A 23,835-nucleotide genomic window follows, 5' to 3' on the forward strand; every position below is an offset into this window, starting at 1 on the left:
CGAGAGGGCCAAGGTGTGTCCTTTCGTTCCTCGCGGTAAGAAAAAACCGTCGCGCCCTTCGTTCGGGGTGTTTGTCTCCATTTTTCCGGCTCTAATATCGAGGAAAAGCAACAATAATAGAGCATAAGGAATAACTGAAAAAAAAGGGAAGCTGCTGTACCCTATTTCTTGTTTTTAAGGAAAGGAGACAGAGGACTGCCTAGCACAAAAAGTGCCATCATCCGCTGTGAATGTGCCGCTCTACTTTGCCGAGGTTTCTTTGGCGACCGCCGACCAAGGTGTGTGTGTATGGAGTGTGCCAGTCTGGAGGAGATAGGCTTGGAGAATCGGCTTATGGCGCGCTATGCAAAAAGGTCCATCCACGTGCGCGCTTCTGGCAAAGAGCAGGAGACTGCCTATCATGCTCACTTTCTTTTCTATATATTTTGTTCGTTATACAAAGGGAGTAAGGGACACAACGAAGAAACGTCTCGCGGTGGTATTGGCTGCGTGACTTCGCAGGATTAGGGTTATTCGTGTCGTTTAATTTGTTTTTCTTTCCACGTTCGTTTTTTTTAATTTCGATTCATTGTCTATGTGTATCGTCTTTCGCTCTTTTTTTTAGGAGGAAGAGGTCAGGTGAGCGTTGTGCGGAAGGAAGTGAGAGTTTGAAAGCGGATTTCATTCTTCGGCGGCGTATCCCACAAAGCAGGTCTTTGCGCGCATATTCGCTTTCCTATCCCCTGCGCTACACAGCACAGATGATTGGCACCGAAAAAAAGAGAAAGGAAATGGGGCCAGGAGGGTAGCGTAGATGTAGCTTTTTAAAACTGCGGTGGACCGATTGGCTTCTGCTCAGAGTCATTATTTCAGTGTGTGTCTATGTATATGTAGTCATCATCTCGCATTTCCACCACTGCAGTCTCTGTTCAGTTTCTGACACACTCGACATTTGACCCCCCCCTCCCCCCCCCCCCCGCCTTTTGTTCGTTTCAATGCGGTCTCTATATCCGCTCGGCTTTGCGTTGCCGTTAATGAGTTTGTTCTCTGCCGCTGCCGTCGCTCTCTTCGTGACCCGTTCTTTCTGAGATTGCGCGTACGGCACAAAGTTGAATTTCGCGTTTCCGCGTTGGATACTGTCGTGTTTGTCTGTACCGTCTTTTTTTTTTTTTTGGTGTGGCTCCCACGTTCGTTCGTGTGGTTTCGACATTTTCCGTTTGTTAGCGTTCAGCCGTGGCGAATAATTGCGCCGGTGCGCCTATACGTGGAGTATTTATTTTCCGCAATTATTACTTGCTTTCGCGATTCGCGCTGTGTCATTCTCAGTTTTCGTGGGTCATTATTTTTTCCCCGGAGAAGGTGCAACCATCCTACTTACTATTCGTGCGGTGCTAATGAGCCGGCCGGCTTAATGTCCACCTATACCTTCGAATTGCTATACCTACTCTATTCTTCTCTTTCCTGTCTGTCTTTAACTTCTCTTATCATTATACCTAACTTAAACTTCTATCAGGTTTCTTTATACGCCTTTGTTGCTTTTTTGAGCATTTTTTATGGATATTAAGGTAGGCTTAGTGATTATCTGCAATGTTTGACTAACAAGACGTATTTTGATTATACTCTATAGAGTTCTCGTTAGCGTTATAGATCTACGTGATTGTAAGCCAGGGTATGTTGGGACATCTTAAACTTGTCTACATTTGGCCTCTCTGCCGCTTTATGTGAAGTCATCGGTTCGGCTGCCGGTCGCAGCGGTGCGATATGAAGAGCTAGAATGAAAAAAAGTTAGTGTGCATCATGGAAACCGAGTTGTAGAAGGATGGATGAAATAACATTATTAAGGTCCAATAGTCCGTGCTAGTGTGTGAAAAATTAATTCTGTGCTACATCTTCTACGCAGCTTTTGCAACCTATACTGTCAATCGATACTGTTTATAAAGGCGCTGATAGTCCTTGTACTGTTCTTTTATTTCTTTTTTTTTTTGTGTCACCGGAGAACACCCCGTTTCAAGCGTCTCAAATGTCAAGCTTCGAACTATGGTCTTATGAAGACTTTCCATCTGTACTCCAGGGTTGCATTATTTTTCTTTGCCTTTGACGCGCGCCATTCCTCTGCTGGGAACTTGTTGGTAGGGGATGATGTTTTAAATAGTTTTTTTTGTTGTGTGTGTGTGTGTGATGCTGGTACGTAAAAGAAAATGAGACGCAACGTACCGAAGCTCTCCACTTCACACTCCAGCACACACAGAAGACGAAACGTTTACTCACGCGTGCTAAATTGAAAAAAAAAAAAGAAAAGCTGTTTGCTTTTCCCGAACTAAGCCCGGCATTCGAGTCAAAGGTCGCGACCGCGTCGGTTTCTTCACAAATGTGCATTTCGGTTCGAAACTCCTCGTTCGGTTTTTTCATCTTCCTGTGACCGTGTCTGTGTGCATAGCTCGACGAGAGGTGCGCGCGCTTTGGAGAACTCGCGGTGTGATCCGCAGTTGGGCGCGCCCGAAGCGCGCTATGCGCTGGCCACAAAATCCGCGTTTACGCTGCGGCCTCGCGCATAATCCGCGAGTACATGGTGCACATACGACGTGCGGTGTTCGCAAGGCTTCTCTAGCGTGTGTTCTGGGATTGGAGGCAACCAAAGCCACGTTCTCCTGCCATATCCCTGCATCCTTTCCCACTCCTTTAAACAGATCTGCGCCCATAAGCCACCCGTCTATGCACTCGTGCGCAATGTGACATCGCGCGCTGGGCCTTTTTCTAGTTTCAGTCCTACCGGATTCGATTGCTTGCTGTCTCTGTTTATATATATATATATATATATATATATATATATATATATATATATATATATATATATATATATATATATATATATATGGTCACTGCTTTATATCCCCCCTTTTTTTTCGTTTATCGCTAACAGGTGCATCTCACACGTATAAGCCGCCTGTGTGCGGGGCACCGGTGTTTTATTGTTACTACTTCTTATTTCTTCATCTGCATATTTATTTGATTTTCTCATTCTCTACAAAGCTGTTGCATTTGTCTCGACCTCTTTCTATTTATTCTTCGCGCACCATTGCCTTTTTAGCATGCTCGTATCTCCGCGGAGTTCTTTTTTTTTGTATTGCGAGTGGAGGGGATATTGTTGGGGCTTTAATACCTTTATCGGTGTTATGCACCGGTGCTCATTTAATCCCATGGTCGCCTCCGTATTTTGGGGTAGACAGCTGAAAAAAAAAAAAAAAGGTGGACAGAGCAGCAGCCTGAGGAGCCGTCCAGAAGTGGGCTTATTTTTCCGATTCTTGCATTCTAAATACGCAGAAATGCATTGTTCGCACGGTTACAGTCTACTGGGGTCCGCGAACTTGCCGTAACCAGTGCCGTCACTGTACCTGTGTGTCAGCCAATCAATTTCTTCGCACCCTTAGGCCGCTTCCCTCCAGTTACACCATGTCCCGAATGTAGGCTGTACGCTGGTGTCGTGAACCAGCTTGCTCAGTTGAAACCTGTGGACGCATCGCTCGCTTTTGTTTTGGGGCTAACATCGTGTTTACTAAATACCGCGTACAGCAGCTTGCTTTAAATTTCGAGCCTGGTCACACCGGCAAAGGGGTTTGTTTCTTCAACATCGCTGCCGCGTGCTCAATGGTCTACACTTCGTGTGGCTTCTCTGCGCGACACCTTAGTCAATTGTGAAGTACCCTTTACAGGAGCACACGTCACGTTACTCGCTTTGACAAGCCGGCCCGGCCGGCCGCGTGTTTCCGTATCATATCCCAGGAGATGTATGGGGAAAATGCGGCGCCGCTATTGGCTGAAAGCAATCAGGTGATCTAAACGCAATTCCGGTCTGTTTTTTTGTTTTTGTTTCTTTTTATGCAAGATGGCGGCGTGCATAGGCGTTAGCGTAACGCTAGTTTTGCAATACGCTGGTGAAGCTTGTTGAAGCGATACGCCGTAAAAATTACGCCGAAACGTGTGCGCTTTTTGCTGACAGTGTCGCCGAAACGAGTTGTGTTCATACGGAGCTCGTGTTCTCTGGTTTTTTATTTATTACGCGTTCGTTTGGGCTCCCGGTCGGCGATGAAGTTGCGCCACTTGAACTACTCTGGATGTCAGCTGTTTTAAGGTAAGTGCGTTGTATCTGCGGGCGCCGCCACCTTGCTTGAAAGCAAACGAAAATAAACAAAAAAGAGTGGAAGCTCGTTTATATCACGTGACCGCCTTCAGCCAATAGCGCCCCGCATTTTCATCATATGTCTCTTTGGATGTGATACGGAGACAGACACGTGGCCCGGCCATTCTGCATTTGCCTGGTCACTACTAAGTGAATCGGGTTGGCTAGTGGCTTTCTGCCCTTCACGCGCGCTTGGTGTCGGAGGTCTCGTTATTTCAGAGATATAGGGGGAAACGCTTTGTGGAGCATTAGGCAACGCGACGCGTCTGTTGCCATTTGTGCTGTTCATCAGGCCATTGCTGCGACAACGGGCGTTTGTAGTCAACGAGCAAGATTGTTTCATGTTTGTGAGTGTGCGTATGACATCATGATAGTAAATTTAATTAACGATCGAACGTTGACAGCAGCGTACACAGGCGATAAACCTGCAACCTTACTTCGTGTAGCTGCCTAATGAGTGAATGTCGCATTTCAGGCAAAACGGTGTATTTTTTTATAGTTATACAGATAATTGCTTACTTGAACCTTCCAAGAAAGCACATGTACTTTGTCTGCCTTAACCACGCCGTCCCTTCTTTCGTACTTTACCCTCGTTAATCACAAAACGAACCAACGAATAAAATGCGAAAGAAGGAAATGGTGCGGGTTATCACTAAAGTCTGTAGTTGACTTATGACTAAAAGAGACCATGTCTCATTAACATGTGACAGGACAGCGAGGGACTTCAAACTGACTAAAGCCACTGCAGACGCAATGTATAAGTTGCTATTGGTGAAATAATTTTACATCCACCCTTAACGGATGCACGTTAGAGAACCCCAGGTGGTCGAAATTTCCGCAGCCCTCCACCACGGCGTCTCTCATAATCATATGATGGTTTTGTGACGTTGAACTCCACATATCAATCATAAAACCCTTCACGGATGCTCACATGACACTCAAGAACCTTGGCGTATCCCGCAGGTAGGAGGGTTTAACCTCCCCCTTTCCGATGATTTTCAATTATTTGTGTGCACGTATGAACTATCAACGCATGCACGAGCATACGCAAAGTATAGTTGAACTCTGCAGTTGAAATTCCGGCTATGCCTCTGCTCAAAAAGATCGATAGTGAAGAAGAAGACGATGATGGCCACCATAAATTATGAGAGACGCCGTGGTGGAGGGCTCCTGTAATTTCGACCAACTGGGGTTCCTAAACGTGCACCCAAATCTGAGCACGCAGGCGCGCAGCATTTTCGCCACCATTGAAAATGCAGTCGCTGCAGCCAGGATTTGATCCCGTGACCTACGGGTCAGCAGCCGAGTAGCTTACTCACTAGACCACCGCGGCGGGGCGATCGCGAAGATGTGCAGTGCGAAATACAGAAGGGCGGAAATACGAATAGCTATTTTTGTGGACATCGCTATTTTGATTTAGTTCATTTCTTCTTCTCAGGGCTGTTACGTTGTGTTCAAATCTTCTTCACAGGGCTCGTGTTCGACATTCTTTTGTTTTCTCGGCTCTCCTTTAGCTGCATTTCCGCTTCACGCTGCTCCATGTAACCGTTAACATGAGGCAACTTGCCCACATCTCTATTCATGTATGAGAAGATTAAGAAACCAGTGCTGACACTAAGCTTAACTTGCAATTGCAAGGAAACGAGTTTTGTTTTACGAATCGTTTCTCCGCTTTCTGAACACCGCTAGGCTGAGCGTGCCAGCATCCTGTCGGCGCTGAGCCGCAAGCTTCTCCTGGCCGACGACGTGGACCTGGAGTCCGTGGCGGCGCGCACCGAGTACTTCTCCGGCGCCGACTTGCAGGCGCTGCTGTACACGGCGCAGCTGGAAGTCGTCCACGAGGTCTTCCCCGAGGATGGTGGGTCTTTGTTTTCTGCGTATGTAAACCTTTAGCGACACAAGGAAATGTTGGACGCATTTCACTGCTCCTGCTAAAATTTTCCCCAGTACATTGAGTTGCTGCTCTGCAGAGTCGTCAGGTGGAGCGAACTTGTACCGGAACCAGCGACGTGGGTGTATTGTGCCTTTTGTCCGATAAAAAAAAAATGTGAGTGTTTTTTTTATGTGTTCGCTTACGACAACTCAAAGGCAAAAATCATCCTTGCCATCCCTGTGCATTTATTGGTGCTGCTTTGCCACTATCCGAAAGTTTTTTGTCCCTAACGTGGTTATGCGCTGCCTTCAAGATCGGAGACGCCTTTCCTGGTTTTGCATTGTCTCTAAGATCGGACCATCTTTGACCTACCACTTTCTTTCAAACCCCGATTCCCCAAACCCAGTGCCGGGTGGCATACCGGATCTTGGCATCTCGTTGACCTCCCTGCCTTTTCTTTTTTTTCTCATATAATGTTCTGTGACGTCATATGGTAACGCCGTCACGTGATGAGGATTTTTCGCATCACTCGTCCCCGACGCCGCGGGACGCTGACGCCACCAAAGATCAATGTTCACGTTCGATTCAGCATCTAAGGCTTCCGCCATAAGAAATGCAACAATATGACGAAAAAAACTGTTTATACAACAGGATCGCTTTTTTTATATCCTCCTCTTGTAAGGTTTATTGTGAAAAAATAAAAAAAAACGTGATTGATTGATTGCTCTTGATGGGAATGAACCAGCATTTCATTCCTACGCAGTTTGTAAGGGGCAGGAACAAGAAAAACGCGCTGTTCCGTAGACCAAACATCCGCGCACACACACACACACACACACACACACACACACTCTATATATATATATATATATATATATATATATATATATATATATATATATATATGGGGAGGTCGTCGATTCTAAGCCGCGCACTTGCCGGCAGTATCGTGCGCACTACATTGCCACCATTCTCTCTGGGTGCTCCTTAGAGAAGCTCCGTTTCTCTCTCTCCCTGTGTGTGACGTTCCGCAGAGCTCCACGGAGACAGCCCGGGCCGGCGCTTCGACTGTTCGTGGTCGTCGGACGATTCACCGCTCCTGGGAGAGTCCGAGTTCTTCTACGCACCTTCGGTCAGCCAGGGCCCCACGGAGCCCGTGCCCGACAAGGCTCGCCAGCTGCAGCAGGAGGTCCGTATGAGGCACTCATTCGCCTGCGCGTTCTCGTGACGATGGCCGAAATAAAAGTGCACTGCCGAATTCGTTGAAGGAGCGTCGACTGCGTGCACTCCGCGCTCACAGTGAAATTTCACGTGGACATTAAGTGAAGCAAGGGCTCTTGCTCGAAGTATCGTTTATCTCTCTTTGTCGCACTTACAGTTCGTACGTTTACCATGAAAGCCTCGCTTCGCGTGCCGTTTCCCTTGTATTTGTTTTACATCTGTAGAGCCAGTAGTGCTAAGCAAGAACACGGGATGACATATTCAAACGGGAGCTTTGCGTGTTTTGTATGCGTGCATTTACGCACACACATGTAAATGAACACTGCGAATAAGGCATGCCAAATTCTGCACCGTATGGGGTCAACGGCTCGCTGCCCAGTACGACCTATCACCGCAATAGTTATATAGTTCGCAGGATGGATGCAATTCGGATGTGAATAAATGTTTGAATTCACTTTTCTTGTTCAAGACTATTATACGTTCTCGCGCCGACGCATCGCTTTATAGACGTAGTACGTGACGGTCATTCGCATGGAAGGTACAATCGGACTGGAGTTATGGAAGATCAATAATCAGACAGCATGGCGTGAGCTCCGTGTTCATTACGACCAAGCAGCGTGAACTGCCGCTGCCGCACATTTGACAGGACAGATAAAAACACTTTGTACTGTCACTTCTTTGATTGATTTGTGAGGTTTAACGTCCCAAAACCACCATTTGATTATGAGAGACGCCGTAGTGGAGGGCTCCAGAAATTTTGACCACCTGGGGTTCTTTAACGTGCACCCAAATCTGAGTACACGGGCCTACAACATTTCCGCCTCTATCGGAAATGCAGCCGCCGTACTGTCACTTCTTTCGTCTGTCCTGTGTATAGCTTTCGCTGATTCATCATAGTGTGCCGTCTACGTCAAAACATCACTATGTTTCGGGAAAATTTGAATTTCCCAGTTAGTCGTGACTTTTTTTTTTTTTGATCGAACTACATTCTACACGCTGTTAGCACGGTTTACAACAGGGTGAATATCAATGTTCGAAGCTGGCTGCCATGCAGCCGGAATATTCAGCTCTTTCTTGAGCCTCGTGGTTTCTGTACCTTCAAAACTGACTATACGTAAGCTAGCTTGCCCAGCCGAAAACGTCTGTTAAATATTGACATTAAAGCATGTGTTTGGTATGTATTTCATATATTAGAGGCACGTACCGCGACCTTGTTCGTTTAACGAATACCAACAAAAGTTAAATATTGAATGAGCGGCCGTGATGAATCTTTGCGGGTTTCGTTTAATGCCCCAGGAGTCGTCAAACGAGGTCTGCTTGGCATTGGCCGCTGGTTGACGGGATCGCCATCAGAGGACGCCACCGGCACCGCCGCAGCAGCGTTCTGCCGGGAATAGCGGTCTCGTATCGGACAGGTGTTCGCCGCTAACTGCTGATTGACGGCTGATGTAGCTGTCGCAACGCCACTGCGTCTCTTCTTTCGCTCTTGTTCGGTTAGCGTCCGGTGCATTTTAACCAAGCAGTGTTCGTTTTGTTTTATCTTTTGCCACCGTGTCCGAAAATCTGGGGCTCCCCACGTCAAACTTATTGTTCGAAAATCTTGCGTAACTTCCATGATGCGTTACACACCGTGATGCAGCCACTAACCCTTGTGCGCCTTCAGCGGCAACTATACGGTACATAACGATTCTTTGTTTTGTTGGAAAGGGGGGGGGGGGGCTCAAGGAGGCTGGTCATAGTGATCAGAAGTATAAGGAAAGGTGGTACCTCTAAGCGATTACAAATCGTTGCAGGAACTGCGCTGCAGTTTCTGCGTATTTCTTATCACCAGCAGTCAAGTTGCCGTAGCGCATCTCTGCAAATAAATAAACGAAGTGCAGAAAAAGGAAAATAGAGCGGGGAGAATGCTGAGAATTTCGCAAAGCAAGCCGGACGAGGTTGTCTCTCTGTATGTGGCACAGCCTCCGCGGCTCTCTCTCTCTCTCTCTCTCTCTCTCTCTCTCTCTCTCTCTCTGTTCTTCCCCCTCCTCCTTCTGCTGACCCGCAGGTCGCGGGTTCGAATCCTGGCTGCGGCGGCTGCATTTCCGATGGAGGCGGAAATGTTGTAGGCTCGTGTGCTCAGATTTGGGTGCACGTTAAAGAACCCTAGGTGGTCGAAATTTCCGGAGCCCTCCACTATGGCGTCCCTCATAATCATATGGTGGTTTTGGGACGTTAAAACCCACAAATAAATCATCAATCAATTCCCCCTCCTCCTTTGTAATACACCAGAGATGTGAAAAAAACTAACGGCATCTTCCCAAAGAGAACCCTGGTGGTATGTGAAGCAGCAGCGTGGCGAACGGACGCGATCGGCGTTTCTGACTCGTGCGGCGCGCCTCGTCGGTGTCGTTGGTTTTCTGCTGCCGACGCTTGCGTTCGGCTTCCCTGGCTCGCGCCTCGTCGCCATTCGAGAGCGCGATCGGCTCTGCTAACCCTCACAACGCCGGCGATGACCGGGTTTGGCCGAATTGCTTCTGCGCATGTTTCGGTGGGCGAAAGAGCTTCGTTTTCCGGCGTCCTTTCCATCGCAGATAAACGAGCTGGAAAATGTTCACTCGGTGTGCGCTAGAACGTTGCGAGTGGTGGCGAGTGTGAAGTGAGAAAAACGTGACTCGCGGCGAGCGCTTGGTTGGCGAGGGAGAGAGTGACTTCACCGCGCACTGTGGGGGAAGGTGTGACCTACTTGGCACCGCCCCAACACCTGCGGCGAGAGAAGCGTGGTGCGGAGCGTTGGCATGGAGACATGGACGGACAGCATTACACAGGTTAGTCAAAGAGCTACTTCGCATCTAAAACCTTCGGGACAGGGGATGCTGCTGGAGCCAGCGTTTCAAGAAGCGAACTTGTCTTCTTCCAAGGCTGCAACTCTGAGTGGCAGCCTTGGAAGAAGACAAGTCCGTTTATTGAAGCATAGGCTCCAGCAGCATCTATTGTTCCCAGGATTTTAAATGCGAAGTAGCTCTTTGACTATCGTGTGTAATGCTGTACGTCCGTGTCACCTTCGGCTTTGATGTGATACATGGTTTGATACTCACCCCGCTGCGGTATTGTATCATGCAAATGCCTGAACTTTCGCGGTATTTTATTTTCTCTGCTTACGCTCGTAGGACTGCGTGGGTGTGCATAGTCCGAATCCGAACTACTGTTCATCCCGCATGCCACGAGTTGATATGCAGCGTTGATCTCGCAGGTAAGTGCTCTCTCCGAGAATTTGCTGGGCCAGGGCCCGAGACGGCAGCAGCACCGCCGATCTCGGAGGGACAGCACTGCCCTGGCGCTGAGCATCCACCAGCGGCACCTGGAGCAGGCGCTCTCCAACACGTCCGCCTCCATCTCAGCCGTCGAGAGGAGCAAGTTCGACGCCATGTAAGACGCGTTGTTTGCAGTAAACAGTGAGCTGCATGACAATCCCAACAGCCGGAGATTTCAAGTTTGGAATAGTGCAAATCATTCGTGGGCAAAGCGTAGTTCGTTGGTAGTGATGCAATATTTGTTTCTTGATCATTTGTTAGCTTGTTTAGCGACAGCCTTTGCAGTCCTGCGTTATTTGTGTCAGTGTGCCTCTATAGGCACTCGCGGACGAAAAGCCGACACTCTACAACTGCATAGCTTTCACGCAACTGATCGAGGAACTTTGTGAAACGCCATGTTAAATTTATGCGTACGTTGCGTTTCTGCTAACAAGACACTGTGGCCGTGCTTCTGTTGTAGCAGCTTTAGAACTGTTGCGGAGATGTATGGCAATGATATATCGTTCTGTCGAAATAACGTGTGTTGCGTTTTTGTACTTCCTCTTGAACACTTGGCGGTGCAAAAAGGAAGACAGAGAAGTGCTGTGAAAACTAATTGCCTGCTCGCGTTTTCTTTCTTTCGTTCCGTTGACTCTCCTTAGATACTCTCTCTTCCGGTCGGGTTCGTCACTCGCCGAGCTTCGCATGGCAGCCGGACAGCGCGTCACGCTGGCCTGAACGTCCGCCGGAGCCATCTTCTGATCTCGTTTGGTGAGTTGAGTCTTCCATAGTCGCAGCTTTCTACGAGTGTGTATGATGCGTTCAGTTTGTTTTTCAAAGTGCCAAGTCAGCCTTGCGTTATTGGAATAAGCATGAAAGCGTAGAGGAATTGCATGCAAGTTGCCTTTACTGGTGGAGCGAGCTAATAATTTGCCACCTCGTAAATGCCGCGCGGGCTGGAATCCGTCGCGACGACGACGTTGCCGATTTCACCGCGGCTAGTGGTACTCGTCTCCTCATGCGTATAACGGATAAGCAGATAATTATTGATCGGCATTTCGTTTTAGTGCAGTACTGATTGGCGGCTGTGCAGTTCCATTTTGAAAGTGCAAGTGCAGTTAAGAACTATCATTAGTCTGTCGATGTGTGTGTGATACCCGATAAAAAGAAAAAAAAAGAATTGTTTCACATGGGGCACTTCACAAATGTTATTGCGATATGCAGCGAGTACATTGGCTGAATATTTTGTGACCATCAAGTTTGGAACACCTGAACGTTTGGTAGAGCAACAAGTTTAAAACCGACGAGGCTTCGAAAAAGCTACATATTGAGCACTCCATCATCCGTTTGGCATTAGTTGCTTTTAATCATGTACTTGGTATGATTCGGTTTACACGTTACACGGTTTACACGGTTTTGACGCATATTTAGACAGATTTCAGTAAATGCTGCAAGCTTTGGAATTACACTGTAGCATTAACGTATGGCCTGTTCCCGTAAGTGCCCGCTTGAAATCCAGTCGCCGTAGCAGGGGCTCAGACTGACAGCCGTCAGCGGTGGCGTGGTAGATACGGGTGGCACTACGAAGTGTGGCATCCATAATCACTCCGGTTGTCTAGCAAACGAACATGTCTCCGGCAAGGTCACGTGGTATGAAGCGGGGCACAACCGTGAATGGCTCAGTGTGGCCCTGCATCCTGTGTCCATATTGAATCTCTCGTTCGTGTTCTGCGGCTGAACGTTTATTGAATTGGTCATTCGATCGCTATTGCGCAGTTGCCGTTTATATTCAGCGTATATTGTTCTTTAAATTTGTCTAGCCCGGACCCTGTACGCTACAGATGTCGTGAAATTCGTATGGTGATTGTTTGACCATAGTTGTCTGTTAAGATAGTAATATTTTTTTATTTTAATAATGATTGAGAGAATGAGTGAAGTGAATAAGGATGAAAAGCGAAGCACAGCGCGCCTGTCGGGTGTCAACCGACGCGCCAGTTACAAAATCTGCGAACTATAGCGCGTTTACTCGGGAAGATTAGTTTTCCGATGATCCGACAGCGGGCTAACGATTTACCTTATCTTTTCGAGGCTTTCGCAAATATTTACGCTTCAGAACGCACTTGCGGTCATTGCGGTCACTCGCGAGCGTGACAGGGCAAGGAGATCTTGGGTAGCCGACACGAGAGAAAGCGAGTCTTCCGGGCACGCGCCGCCGCTTTTTGCGGTACCAGGAAGCGACACTCTTGTTTGCCGTCGTCTGCCCATTTGCTGCGGGGGCAAACATACCAAATTGGCCGGCCGGCCAGTAGCGTGACACGCGCACACAGAAGGAAGGAATCGTAAACGCGGCGCGGCGTGGTAACAAGGGACCCCTTGTTAAGGAAGCGATAAGAAGATAACTGGGCCCGCAGGGTATGCGAAGATGGGGAAGGAGAAGTAATGCGGCTGTAAACGCAACATTAAGCAACCTCTTCCGCGGCCCCCACGCCGTGTAGCGACAAAAAAACGGCGCGGCAATCCGCGTTTGTCCGAGGTGGTGGCGGTCGAGGGTGAAAAGAGTGGGGGGTGAGCTTCGCGAGATCCGAGGCGCATCGTCAGAGGCGTTTGGTCAACCGAGCGTGCGATCATCCGATTTCCTCGCGCGGTTCCCTTCGGCGGGTCGACCTGCCATCCCGTTCGCCCGACTGCTCGCTCGCGCTATACCCCGGGACGCGCTGCTTCGGTGCATCGCGCAGGTGTGTGTGTTTGTGTACTGGCGGCCGATCGGTAATGAGCGGTATACGACGCCCCTTCTACATTGACACAGCCTGGCGCCTGCCCCCGTTTGCCCTTCTTCGACGTCTTGCCGAAAGGCGGGAAGATTAAAAGAAAGAAGGGACGCAAGGAGGCGGAAATAAAATAATCATGACTGCATCTTCCCTTACTCCCTGCGTCGGCGCTTTCTCTCTTCTTTTGTGGTATAGCGCCAAAGAGGGCGACGCTCCGATGTCGTGTAAATCCTGTTCTCGTCGTGTTGGTGTTTGTTGTATAGTGCGTGCGGTCGGCTTTATATTAGTGTGTACTAAGCGGCGCCGTAAACGCTTTCACCCTCCCCATCCTCTTACTTCGCCCGTATATACCGTCCTATACTCGTCGCCCAGAGAAATACAGCGGTGCCCTTCGGGCTTTTGTCGCTCTTCGGAGCACTCGACGACGTCGACTCGTCAGGGAAGGAATAATCAGCGCACGCGGACTTTTATTACTCCCTTTCCTTCCTCTTTCTTTTTTCTTTTCCCTGCTCTGTTCTTTTCATTCTTCCCTCGTACTAGAAGCCTGTCTCGTTCCGGGTGTTTGCTTAATGCCGCACTCCTTGGGTGTCTTTCTTCTGCGTGCTCTTCGTGTACGCTGGTGTTTGTGCGTATTGGCCTTGCGAAGTGCCCCCCGCCTGGGAGGATGGGATTCTTCTCTTGCTTCTCTTCATCCGCCACGATGATTGCTGCTTATCGGCTTGCTCTTCTTCTGCTTCCGTTGTCGTCCCAGGGCGTTTTCGCGCAAAATTGAGTTTCGCATTCGCTCCGGCAGCCCGCCGCTGGCGACAGCGAGAGTTTGCTTTCGCTTTCCCCGACCTCCACCGATTCGCTCGGCGACTCCTCGCTTGCCTGCTCCTTCGCTACGCTCGACGCACTTCGGGTCGCCACATCTTGTTCGCCGGCGCGATTTCTTCTTCTTCACTCGCTATTTTCGCTCTTTGCCGCTTTTTTTTTCCTCCCCATTTTTGTTCCTTCTTTCACGGCAATGTGTGCGCGGAATGACTTTCGTCACTCTTTTATCGGCGACAACGCCTTTGGGGGGGACTCTCTCCTTAGAGGACCGATCACACGTTTGACTGCTTGATGAGTGGGAATTACCTACGGATCGGTGACTTTTAAGGGTGTTTGGCAAGGCATGATCGACAGTTTCGTGCTGTGTCGCCTTTTTCTTTCGTGCTTCTCTTTCCCCACCCGTTTTCTTCGGATCCCTCTTGTTTATTCTTCTTGTTAGTCACGTGGTTCTCGCCCGACCAATGGCGTTAGCCTTTCTTTCGGTCGAAGGTGCTCGAAGAACAAATCGGCGCCCTCTGACTTTTGGCGCCCTCCTCCGCCTTGTCCTTCGCGCGTTTGCACTCTGGTCGTGTTTTTTTTTTGCGTTTGTTTGCACCCCTGAGTGTAAGAGGCTTTTGTGTCAGCCCTCCGAGCGTTACCGATCTGTTCAACGAATCTTGTAGTTTTCACGACGGCACTCATTAGATGTTTGCTTTTTGCTGCGTTAAAGAGAAACCTATTTACGGAATTGCTCTTTGTGCACAGCAGTAGCATGCAGCCGTTGTAGTAACCGTTGCTCACTCAGCTTTGTCAGCGAAAACAGTGTTCAAACACAGTTCGAATGAGAAGTTTCAGCTCGAAGAAAGCTTGAGTGATGCAGCATTCGAAGAAAGTAGGCTAATGACCGGAGCGAACGAAGGGCGACCGGTGTGCGGCTCCCACTTGGACCGCTTTAGACTCCCGATTCTGCCACAATATTAGTTATCGATGCTGGTGTTCGACTCCAAGTCAAATTGCGATACACGCACTTGCTGAGCAAGTATGGGCTAGATACGAACCTTTACCGCTAACGGCACCGTCTTAGTTATACGTGTCACGCACCGTACCCCGTGCTTGTCTAGGAAACACATCGTGCGGAGAGCAGACGCTGCTATGAACATCTGAGCTGCGTCATGTAGTCATGCGCGGCAAAGTGTTTCGAAGCAGAACGCGAGATTGTCATTTCTTTTTTCAGTCGTCCTCGGTGCATACAGCGGATATCGCGCTCTCTTCTGAGCTGCCGGCGCCTTCTGTTTGACGTTGACAACAGCGGATGGCATTCTATTGGCCGATAGCCGGCGTAAGTCAAGAGTGGCGTTTGGATCGAGTGCGCATCCCTACCGTCGTGCCATCCCTACCTGCTAAGCCTCCAGCGCGCTCTTCGGGGCTAGGGGAGGGAGAAAGCCCTTAGAGCGTGCGGCGAAAGCCCGTAACTCAGCTCGTTCTTCAGGGACTCCAGAAATTTTTGCGATGATCGATTCGTGAGGCTATAAACTCGGACTCCCATAGCGAAGTCATTCGATAATTACTTAGGAAAGTGGTTGGTTAATCCTTTAATTGCTCGCAGTCGTAAAATAATGTGACGTCTTGCACGCAAGCCTGCTGACCCCGCCCGCCGACCAGCAGTTGTTATCGTTGGCGGCATTCTGGCTGCGTTTGACTTGAGCTGCAATGCAATCGGACGCGTGTTGATGGCCTGAGGAGAATGGAACCGGCAAGCGTGTCTGTGACATATATATGTTATAAAGTAAATCCTAATTTCGACTTAGCTTGAGGTTGTTTGGCAAAACGCGTCAGCGTGTCGCCACCTTTGGCTCAGCAAAAGGACGCTTTTGCACGTGCTGCTTCCATTAAAGTGCTTAAGTTTAACCTTCTGTCATTGCAATATTGGCTGTTTCACAGGCTTTCGTGAGGTCCGCCACTAACTAGCTTGCCGAGGCTGAGTTTGTTCAGGAGTGCGAAAAGATACCAACACGAAGGTTGTCTGCTTTAATAGGCTAATCGCCCTCTTCAGTTTTCCTAATTTCGTCCCTACGAGCCTTTGACGACGATCGTACAGCGCAGCAGGCACAAAGGCGTCAGTGCACTTATGGCTTATTTCCTTTTTCCCTTTCTGTTACCCTTGCCCATTCCGCAAAGGAAGGTATAACCAACCGCACGTGCGGCAGTTGTATACCTTCCCGCCTTTCCTTGCTTCTTTCTATCTTTCTCCCTGCCTTCTACCTCAGATTACCCGCCATGGTGGTCTAGCGGTTACGGTGCACTCGACTGCGGACCAAAGGTCGCGGGATCGAATACCGTGCGTTACTGCCGCGTTTTCGATGAGAACGAAGGTTCCTGAGACCCGTGTACCTATATTTAGGGGCACGTTACAACACACCGGATGATCTAAATTTGGCGGAGCTTTTCACTGCGGTATCCTAATCATATCGTAGTTCTTGGACGTAAAACGCGAACAGTTACTAGACTCCATCTTGTTTTTTTTTATTTTCTTGTTAGTCGTGTATATGAATCTCACCTGTGTTATAGTAAAGTGACGTGATATTAACTCTCGAGGAGAAGTATTTTCTAATGCCAAATCGGATGCTTCTTTTTCAGGCAATAATGTTTAGGCTATAAGAAGGTAAAGAGTCGTCAGCACCGATGTGGGCTTTGTGGCAGTTTCGCATTGAGGCGGACACAAAACCCGCCGGTGGGACGCGTCGTTACTTCCGGTCTTGTGAATCGAACTCGCCCTGGGGCACGGGCGCTGCGAAGCTCAGACTAGCTCGTGCAAAAACAAGAAAACAAAAAGAAAACAAAAACTGAGGCGCGCGCAAATTGACTGAAGGCGGCGAATGACTGTAGGGGCGTGCTGCATGTACGTACGGACGCACGCGCCTAACGGCAAAAAAAGGGCAGCAGCAGCAGTGCTCGAAGTGTGCGCGTTGAGTGCAAACAAAGTTTGCATAGTCGAGATTGGAAACGAATTAAAGAAGCGAAGGAAAAGCTCGGTGGGCTGTAAGGACCCCTGCGACTGCTTTTGGTCTGGCTGGTCGCGTTTCACGCGCCAGTAGTCATGTTCGTTCCTCCCCGCGGGGCGCAGTCCGCGGTGGTGCTGTCTTTATTATTGAATGCGGTGCGTGTGAACAACTTTTTGTGGGCTCCGGGCTTCGGGAAAAGCAGGAAAAAAGAGAAAAAAGGCAAACTTTATTTCGTCCCTTTCGCTGTCTCTCTCAGACCCCCCCTCTCTCTTTTCTATTGTCGTCTATTCTTTCTTTTTACCTTCAACAACGCGCTTTCCGGTTTCTTACTGTAAAGCTTCAACAAACGCGTGATGCGGTGAAGCGTACGCAGTGCGTTGTGGTGAGCGCAAGAGAGAATTCGCGCCAGTGCCTTGTGTAAACACCATGTCGTCACTTAGCGAAACTTGCTTGCACCTTCGAAACCCCCCAAGAAGCTGTGGGGACACCGAATCTATAAATCGCACATGTCTGTGAGATAGGTGATTAACGGAACTTTCTGGGAAAGTTGGAAGGAATGGAAATGAAGTCGTACTTGTGGTAGAAAGTATGAGTATCACAATTTGCAATACTCGGACCTTAAAAAATTGGCGTAGCCAGCAATTTTTTTAAGAAGGAAGGAGGGGGGTGGGAGGGAACCAGGTTTGGTCAGCTTTTATGCATGTTCGTGCTTGCATTTGTATGTGCGTGTATATATACACATGCAAAGTGTAAAAACTCCGCGAAGGAGTTCGCGAAAATGTGCGCAACTTCTTCCAGTATAGTTCTGCACCTCGATAGCCCCAATTAATGGCCCTGTTCCCTGATATGTGTCCATGTGGCCCTCGTAGCTTCCAAAAAAGAATTTGCAGACATAAGGGAGTTTTAGAATAGCGCACCGCGATTCTTTGCGGTCGCTGCCACTGCGCATGCTTCGTAACGCGAGTCGCCGTTCGCGTTCGAGGCCCGCCCGCAGAAAATCCGAAATAGCGGGCGGCGTGGGCGGCCCGCATGCTGCCCGCAATCGTCGGTGTCGACGCTATGTTTAGTTTTCGTGCATTTGAGTTTGCGGGGCAGCTAAAGTTCCTAGAACATTCCCCAGGAGGGCCAGACGCTATTCTAAAAGTCGTATGGTGCCCGCTATGCCCGCAGCGCCTGCAAACGTTATTCTAAAACTCCCAATTTATTCTTTGGGAAGTGGGTGCGCGTTGAGACTTGTTTACGTCTCTAAATGAATAATAATCGAGGAAAGCACGGTTAATATCGTACAGCGGTGTAATGCGTGGCGTCGAAACGAATGGCAACATTTTTTACAGCTCACGTAATGACAGCACCAGGCGGGTGCTTGCGGTATACGGAGAGTTATGGCGGCTGGCTACCCCAGCACAGGGTAGCCAGCCGGTCTAAGAACTGGCTAACCTCCCTGTCTTTCCGCTTAAACTTTCTCCTCTCCTCTTATGATGTGAGTTTGACAGGTTCACTAAGGGATACCTGCTTCTCATTTCTACTGGCATTCAGATGAATCGTGCAGAGTGCGTAGTCTACGTCGGGCGAAACGTTCGGCATATAAAGGGCTCATTTCCCGTTACGAGAGCTCCGTCCACTCGGGCGCACTGAGCGGGTTTCGTTGCGCCACCTAAGTTTGTTCACCTATTTCGCTCCTCAGGAGATTTCACGAATAGTTTTTTCTTTCTTCTGCTTTTTCTTTGTTTTCTTTCTCTTATATTCCTCCTTCGCTCTCTTTCGGGGCATCGTTTGACGTCGCCCAAAGCAGGGGCGACGATCGCGATTCATTGTGTCTGCGGAACAGCTCTCCACGCGTGCTGTAGGTGCTGTTCCTTTTTTTTTTTTCTTCCGCGTCGGCGTCACGCGGATAATAGAGCATCGCAGCAGCAGCCCGCGCAAACGGTGCCGCCATCTCGCGCCCTCTGTGTACACACAGAGAACGCGCACGTTTACGTCGCGCTGACAGCGCGCACATGTGCCATAACGGTTCCCCGCGGTCCACGCGTCGCCGGACGAGAGAAGAGATAGACCGGGAGAGGAGGGGTGCGACGCCGAATTACTTTTTCAAAAGCGGCCGGTGGCACCTTGGTGTCATCGCGCTTGTCTGGCCGCCACTGCTGTCGCATTGGCTCCCGACAATGGGACAGGACGCGAGCGGTTTCGAGATAACGTGTATTCGGGGAGGGAGACCTGGCGCGGGGCCGCGTTTCAATTCTCGGTTTCTTCCATTTGCGGTGGGCGCGAGCTTGTCTACAGTGGTGGGGTCTCCCGTGTGTGTGTGCTTCACTTTTAATCGTTCGCGCGTATTACCGTATACACCGCTTTGCGTTTCTTTTTTTCTTTCCTTCTATGGTTCGTTCGCTAAGCTGTCAGTCAGACATACTCCTGAGCTCGCGTCATTGCCGCTGCATCTTTGTTTTGTTCGGTTTTCTGCCCCCAACTCTATAGGCGCTTCCTGGTCGCTGATGGCGCGCTTTATCGTTGACGTCATCTGGGCGCTCGAGGACTTTGAGGCGCGCGCGCGTCGGCGCCGCGTGTGTCGCGTGTGGCCGCCTTTTACGGGGTCCTCCCTTCCGGGCGCCCGGCTGAATGCGATGGCTCCCGCTGTCTATTGCCCGCTTGTAGTTCTACGGTGCGCTCCCCGGTGTGGATATTTTTACTTGGCTGAACAAGTCGAGAGGATAAAAGCTTTGTTGGGCGGCGGGGCTACGAACAGAAGAAGATATAGACCGCGGTCTGGCTTTTGGGGAAACTTGTGAAAATTTACCTCGATATATATATATATATATGGACGAAGTGGTGTGTGGGTGTGAGGTTCGCGCTATAGTTCTTTTATCTGCTTGAACGCATCCGTACTGGCACGCTCGAACAAGAGAAAAGCGGCGTAAAAAAGACAAAAAAAAACAACAACAGAAGGTTGATAATAGAAAGGTCTGAAAAATTTGGTGGCGAATACGTAGAATAGGCAGAAAAACGTGTGGCTGTGGTATGCAGAGCGGAAAGATTCGTTTTTCGCTTCAGAGCTCGCTTTCTACGGTCGCGGTAAATGTGAAAAGGATCGAGGAATGCGGCAGGCGGGAAGAAGAAAAGCTTTATTAATGGCGTTAATACGCGGGGATCTGAGTGAATAGAGGGTAAACCGCATCGTCGCGTTCTGAATCCTGCTGACGCACTCTATAATGTCTCGAGACTGCGGCGATCAGAGGCGTGCATGGTCAAACGTGCATACGGTGCTGTCCTTGTGCGTCTTCCGTTGTCCTGTCTTGCGTGCTGAAGAGGGGTGACCATGGGTAAACTACAATAGTTTGGACATCCCATCACGAGCTACTGCAGCGCAATTGCACATGGATGAAAAAAAAAGACATCCTTGCAAGGATGATCGCTTAACTCGCAACAAGTTTTATTGGGAAAGTTGCCTGTATATGATATATATGCTGTCGGACATGTTGGTCGCCGACTGCACATGCACAAATACACCATATCTTCATCTGAAAGTTGTATGAATGGCACGCTTACGCACCCATCCCCCCGAGATGGGAAGTGCGTCTTCAACGAGTTCTCGTGTGGTGCGCGTTTTGTTCTTCCTAAGAACGAAGGTTCATGTTTTCTTTTAAGATTGGGTGAGCAATACTGACAGGCTATGCAATGACTAGCCAGAAAACCTCCGAAACCTTTCACTTCACGTTCATTTATGTAGTTGTTAGCGTGCTTTTGAACATATGTCGTTCACTCGTCCCGTTCCCGTTAATGTTGGCTGAGATCCCTTTTTCATTCGTGGCTCCATGAAACCCTTAAGTAGCACTCTAAATGAGGTAATGACTTTATTTCTGGACCAGGTTGCTTAGACGCCTTCGAGCGGACAGCCGTGAGCATACCCCTCTTCACCAGCAGTAGCTGGTCCAGGGTACTTGAGCTTGTCAACCAGCTTTCCCGTATTCTACCGTGTGTAACTGCTCCTGTTTCTTTCCTTGAACATATTGAAGCAACATACACTATGATTTCTGAAAAAAAAATATAGCAAAAGCAAATTAGGCCGGGAAGTACGCACTGTATATGGTTTGACATCTATCTGACGCTGCTGTAGGTTTCACTTATAGAACGAAATGTCGTAGTGTTCATTGTGGCCACAAGCAAAAGTGAGAAACTGTGCTGATACTTCACGTGCAAACGGCCGTGAGTCCTACGGAGAAATGGTGATTCGCAGCGCTGGAACGTGTGCACCGCCTTTGCGCATGTCCGATGTTTTTTTTTTTTTGTTTTCACAAAGCCTCCCTGTTCTGTTTACCACGTGCATATCGCGCTGTCACTGTGTTGTTATCTCCATGTTCCTGCAATACTTCTTTTGTATTGAAAACGTATTGACAGACCATGGTATCTCTATTCACTGCACGTGTGTGTCTCACCACCACCTGCATTGCGACGTCTCTTTGCAGGTTGTATCGCCCCGAACGCGAAAGAAAACGAGCGTTACCGACGAGAAGACGCGTTTGGTGCACGGCGTGGATCAAGACACACCTATAGCGTGCCTTCCGACTTTTTCTATTTGTGATACCGTTGCACTCGATGTGGAAGCAATGCTGTTCTTGGTCTAAATTTGGCATCTACATATCGTGTGGAGGCTCACTTCGCCCAATACTTTTGGGTTTTTAGAGGTAGAGTTAATTTGAAAGTGGAGGGACAGTTGTAGGGCCGTGAAGGAGAGAATAGTTCGCGTCTTCCTAGTTAAGTCAAATTCACTTTGACAATATCTGCGCGTACACGTAGAGACGAAGAAGAGCAATGCAAGGACAAGCACTTGTGCTGCGCTCGTGCTGGTGTTGCCGTTATTTGTCCCTGTGTTTTCGCGCGAACATTGTCGTGTTTAAAAAAGAGAAACGAGTAAGACGAAGTAGTGCTCGCTGGGCGTAATGCCTTGGTTTTAGCAAGAGACGGTGCACGGCTCTCCCATAATTGAGTACGAAGTACTCGAAATCGTTAAACACTTTTTCTAAATAGATAAAGCCGTGGCTCTTTAGTGTATCTTGTGTGGTTCGAAGGTGTATTGTTTTCGTGCTTGTGAAGGCGTAAAACAACACGACAGTGTTCCAGTGTGCGTTCCGCATTTTGTGTCCAAGCGTCCGAAGCCCATGTGGGTAGAAGCCGTTCGATTTGTCACTTGACTATGGTCGGAGCAATATGAAGCTGAGGAAGCCTCCAAATGTCAGATTGTCATTTTTTTCTGGCTCATTCGAATGATTTAGTATGTTTCATACGTGTTCAACATTTTATTCATTACCAGCCAGCAAACTCGTCTACACTGCAACTTGTTCGGGTGCAACGAACTCACGCGATCGCTGTGTTGCAACTGAAAGTGTCCTTGATGTTGCGATGTTGTTGATCGTGTTTTGAGCGCTACCAACGGAAAATGTTCGAAAGGTGCCTTCTTGAAAAATGTTCACACTGATAGCGAATGGGTCGGTGGACGTGTGTCGAAGCTATTAGACAGAAGCTGTCTTTTGCATACTTGCTGTTTACGAATTCCCGACCCACTGCAACCGTGTATTGCAGCTGCTACAAACGCGATATTGTGTGACACTATGTCGAGTTGCATTGTGTTTAACAAGTAGTGTTGTTTTGTGAGTGTTATTTCTGAAGAAAAATGTAAGAGGCCTGAGGTGTTAGCCGATATATCGCATTTAACGTTTCGCATGAGTAGTTGTGCGACAGGGTACAACTGCATTAAAGCTTGTGTGGACTCTCCGGTTAAGCTATTCTTGTCAGAGGGCTGTGTTACCAGAGTTGTATACCTGTCATCCAGATATAACGTACCTGTAGTTCGGTGTTCTACAATTACTCGCTGACAAGCTCAATCGTTTTATGCAGTTCATCGCGAATCGGCGACACCGGTAGGAAGCCGCCGATAATTTCTCGTGGCCTAACCGCGGCAGAAAATAAAGCCCCCGTGAGCATTAAAATATATGAATACTTGCCTGCATTCTTGCCCAATCAGACAGGCCGCTTGTATGGTGACTACCAATTCTGGTGCATTTCGCGATGTGTTGTTTTGCGGTAATTTTGCTGTGTTTTATTGCGTGTGCTTTTATTTTAAATCTTATTTTGTTTTGATTGTGAGTGCATATTGTTTAGACTGCAGCCAACTAACTGTGTGCTTCTAATGCTAATTTTGGTACATCGCGTGTTCTAAATGTAACTTTTGCTTTATTTTGTCATCGATACAGTGAAAGTACTGGCAAATACTGTCTGATGTCTGAATATTTCATCACGTCGAGTGCAGGTCATTAAAACGAACGTTTATTATATCACAAGCCTCTTCGTTTTTTGTATTTTTATTGTTTGTCTACTTTCTGCGTGGTACAAATTGACTGCTTTTTGTTTTTTTATAATGCGTTGATATCGTTTGGTAGCACTGTTCACTTAAAAGGGCCCTGAAACACTTTTTCAAGTAACCATGGAATGAATTCACTGGAATAGTTTATTGCCTCACTAATTGAACGTCGCAAAGATTTTAAAAATCCGTCCAGTGCGAGTTGAGTTACGAAAATTTGTCGCATGCTGCAATTGTATTCTCTTTTCTAGTCCCGATAAAAGCGTTGGAAGCTAGGCAGGGAGGGATGGCAGGGCCACAGAAAAACGTCTCGCGTGCTTCGCGACCTTTAGCACATTTTTTCTTTTTTTCTTCGAATGCGCGACTTTGTCAGTGTGATCGCGCGCGCACGCGTGGTCAAGT

The 23,835-nt window shown here is 48.5% G+C and overlaps 1 protein-coding gene across 3 annotated transcripts in view; it reads left to right on the plus strand.

Annotated features, from left to right (window-relative positions):
- LOC142804982 (peroxisomal ATPase PEX1-like) overlaps positions 1 to 23,413 on the plus strand; it is a 92,778-nt gene extending 69,365 nt beyond the window's left edge. For all 3 annotated transcript variants that reach the window (XM_075891155.1, XM_075891153.1, XM_075891154.1), the window contains 5 exons: positions 5,846 to 6,014; positions 7,064 to 7,218; positions 10,483 to 10,658; positions 11,185 to 11,293; positions 21,542 to 23,413. In XM_075891155.1, coding sequence (XP_075747270.1) covers positions 5,846 to 6,014; positions 7,064 to 7,218; positions 10,483 to 10,658; positions 11,185 to 11,260 — 576 coding nt within the window. In that variant the 3' untranslated portion in view covers positions 11,261 to 11,293; positions 21,542 to 23,413. The remainder of the gene's footprint in view (positions 1 to 5,845; positions 6,015 to 7,063; positions 7,219 to 10,482; positions 10,659 to 11,184; positions 11,294 to 21,541) is intronic.
- Positions 23,414 to 23,835: the final 422 nt, after the last annotated feature.

Source organism: Rhipicephalus microplus, chromosome 1 (assembly GCF_043290135.1).
Source record: "Rhipicephalus microplus isolate Deutch F79 chromosome 1, USDA_Rmic, whole genome shotgun sequence".
NCBI classification, from domain to species: Eukaryota; Metazoa; Arthropoda; class Arachnida; order Ixodida; family Ixodidae; genus Rhipicephalus; species Rhipicephalus microplus.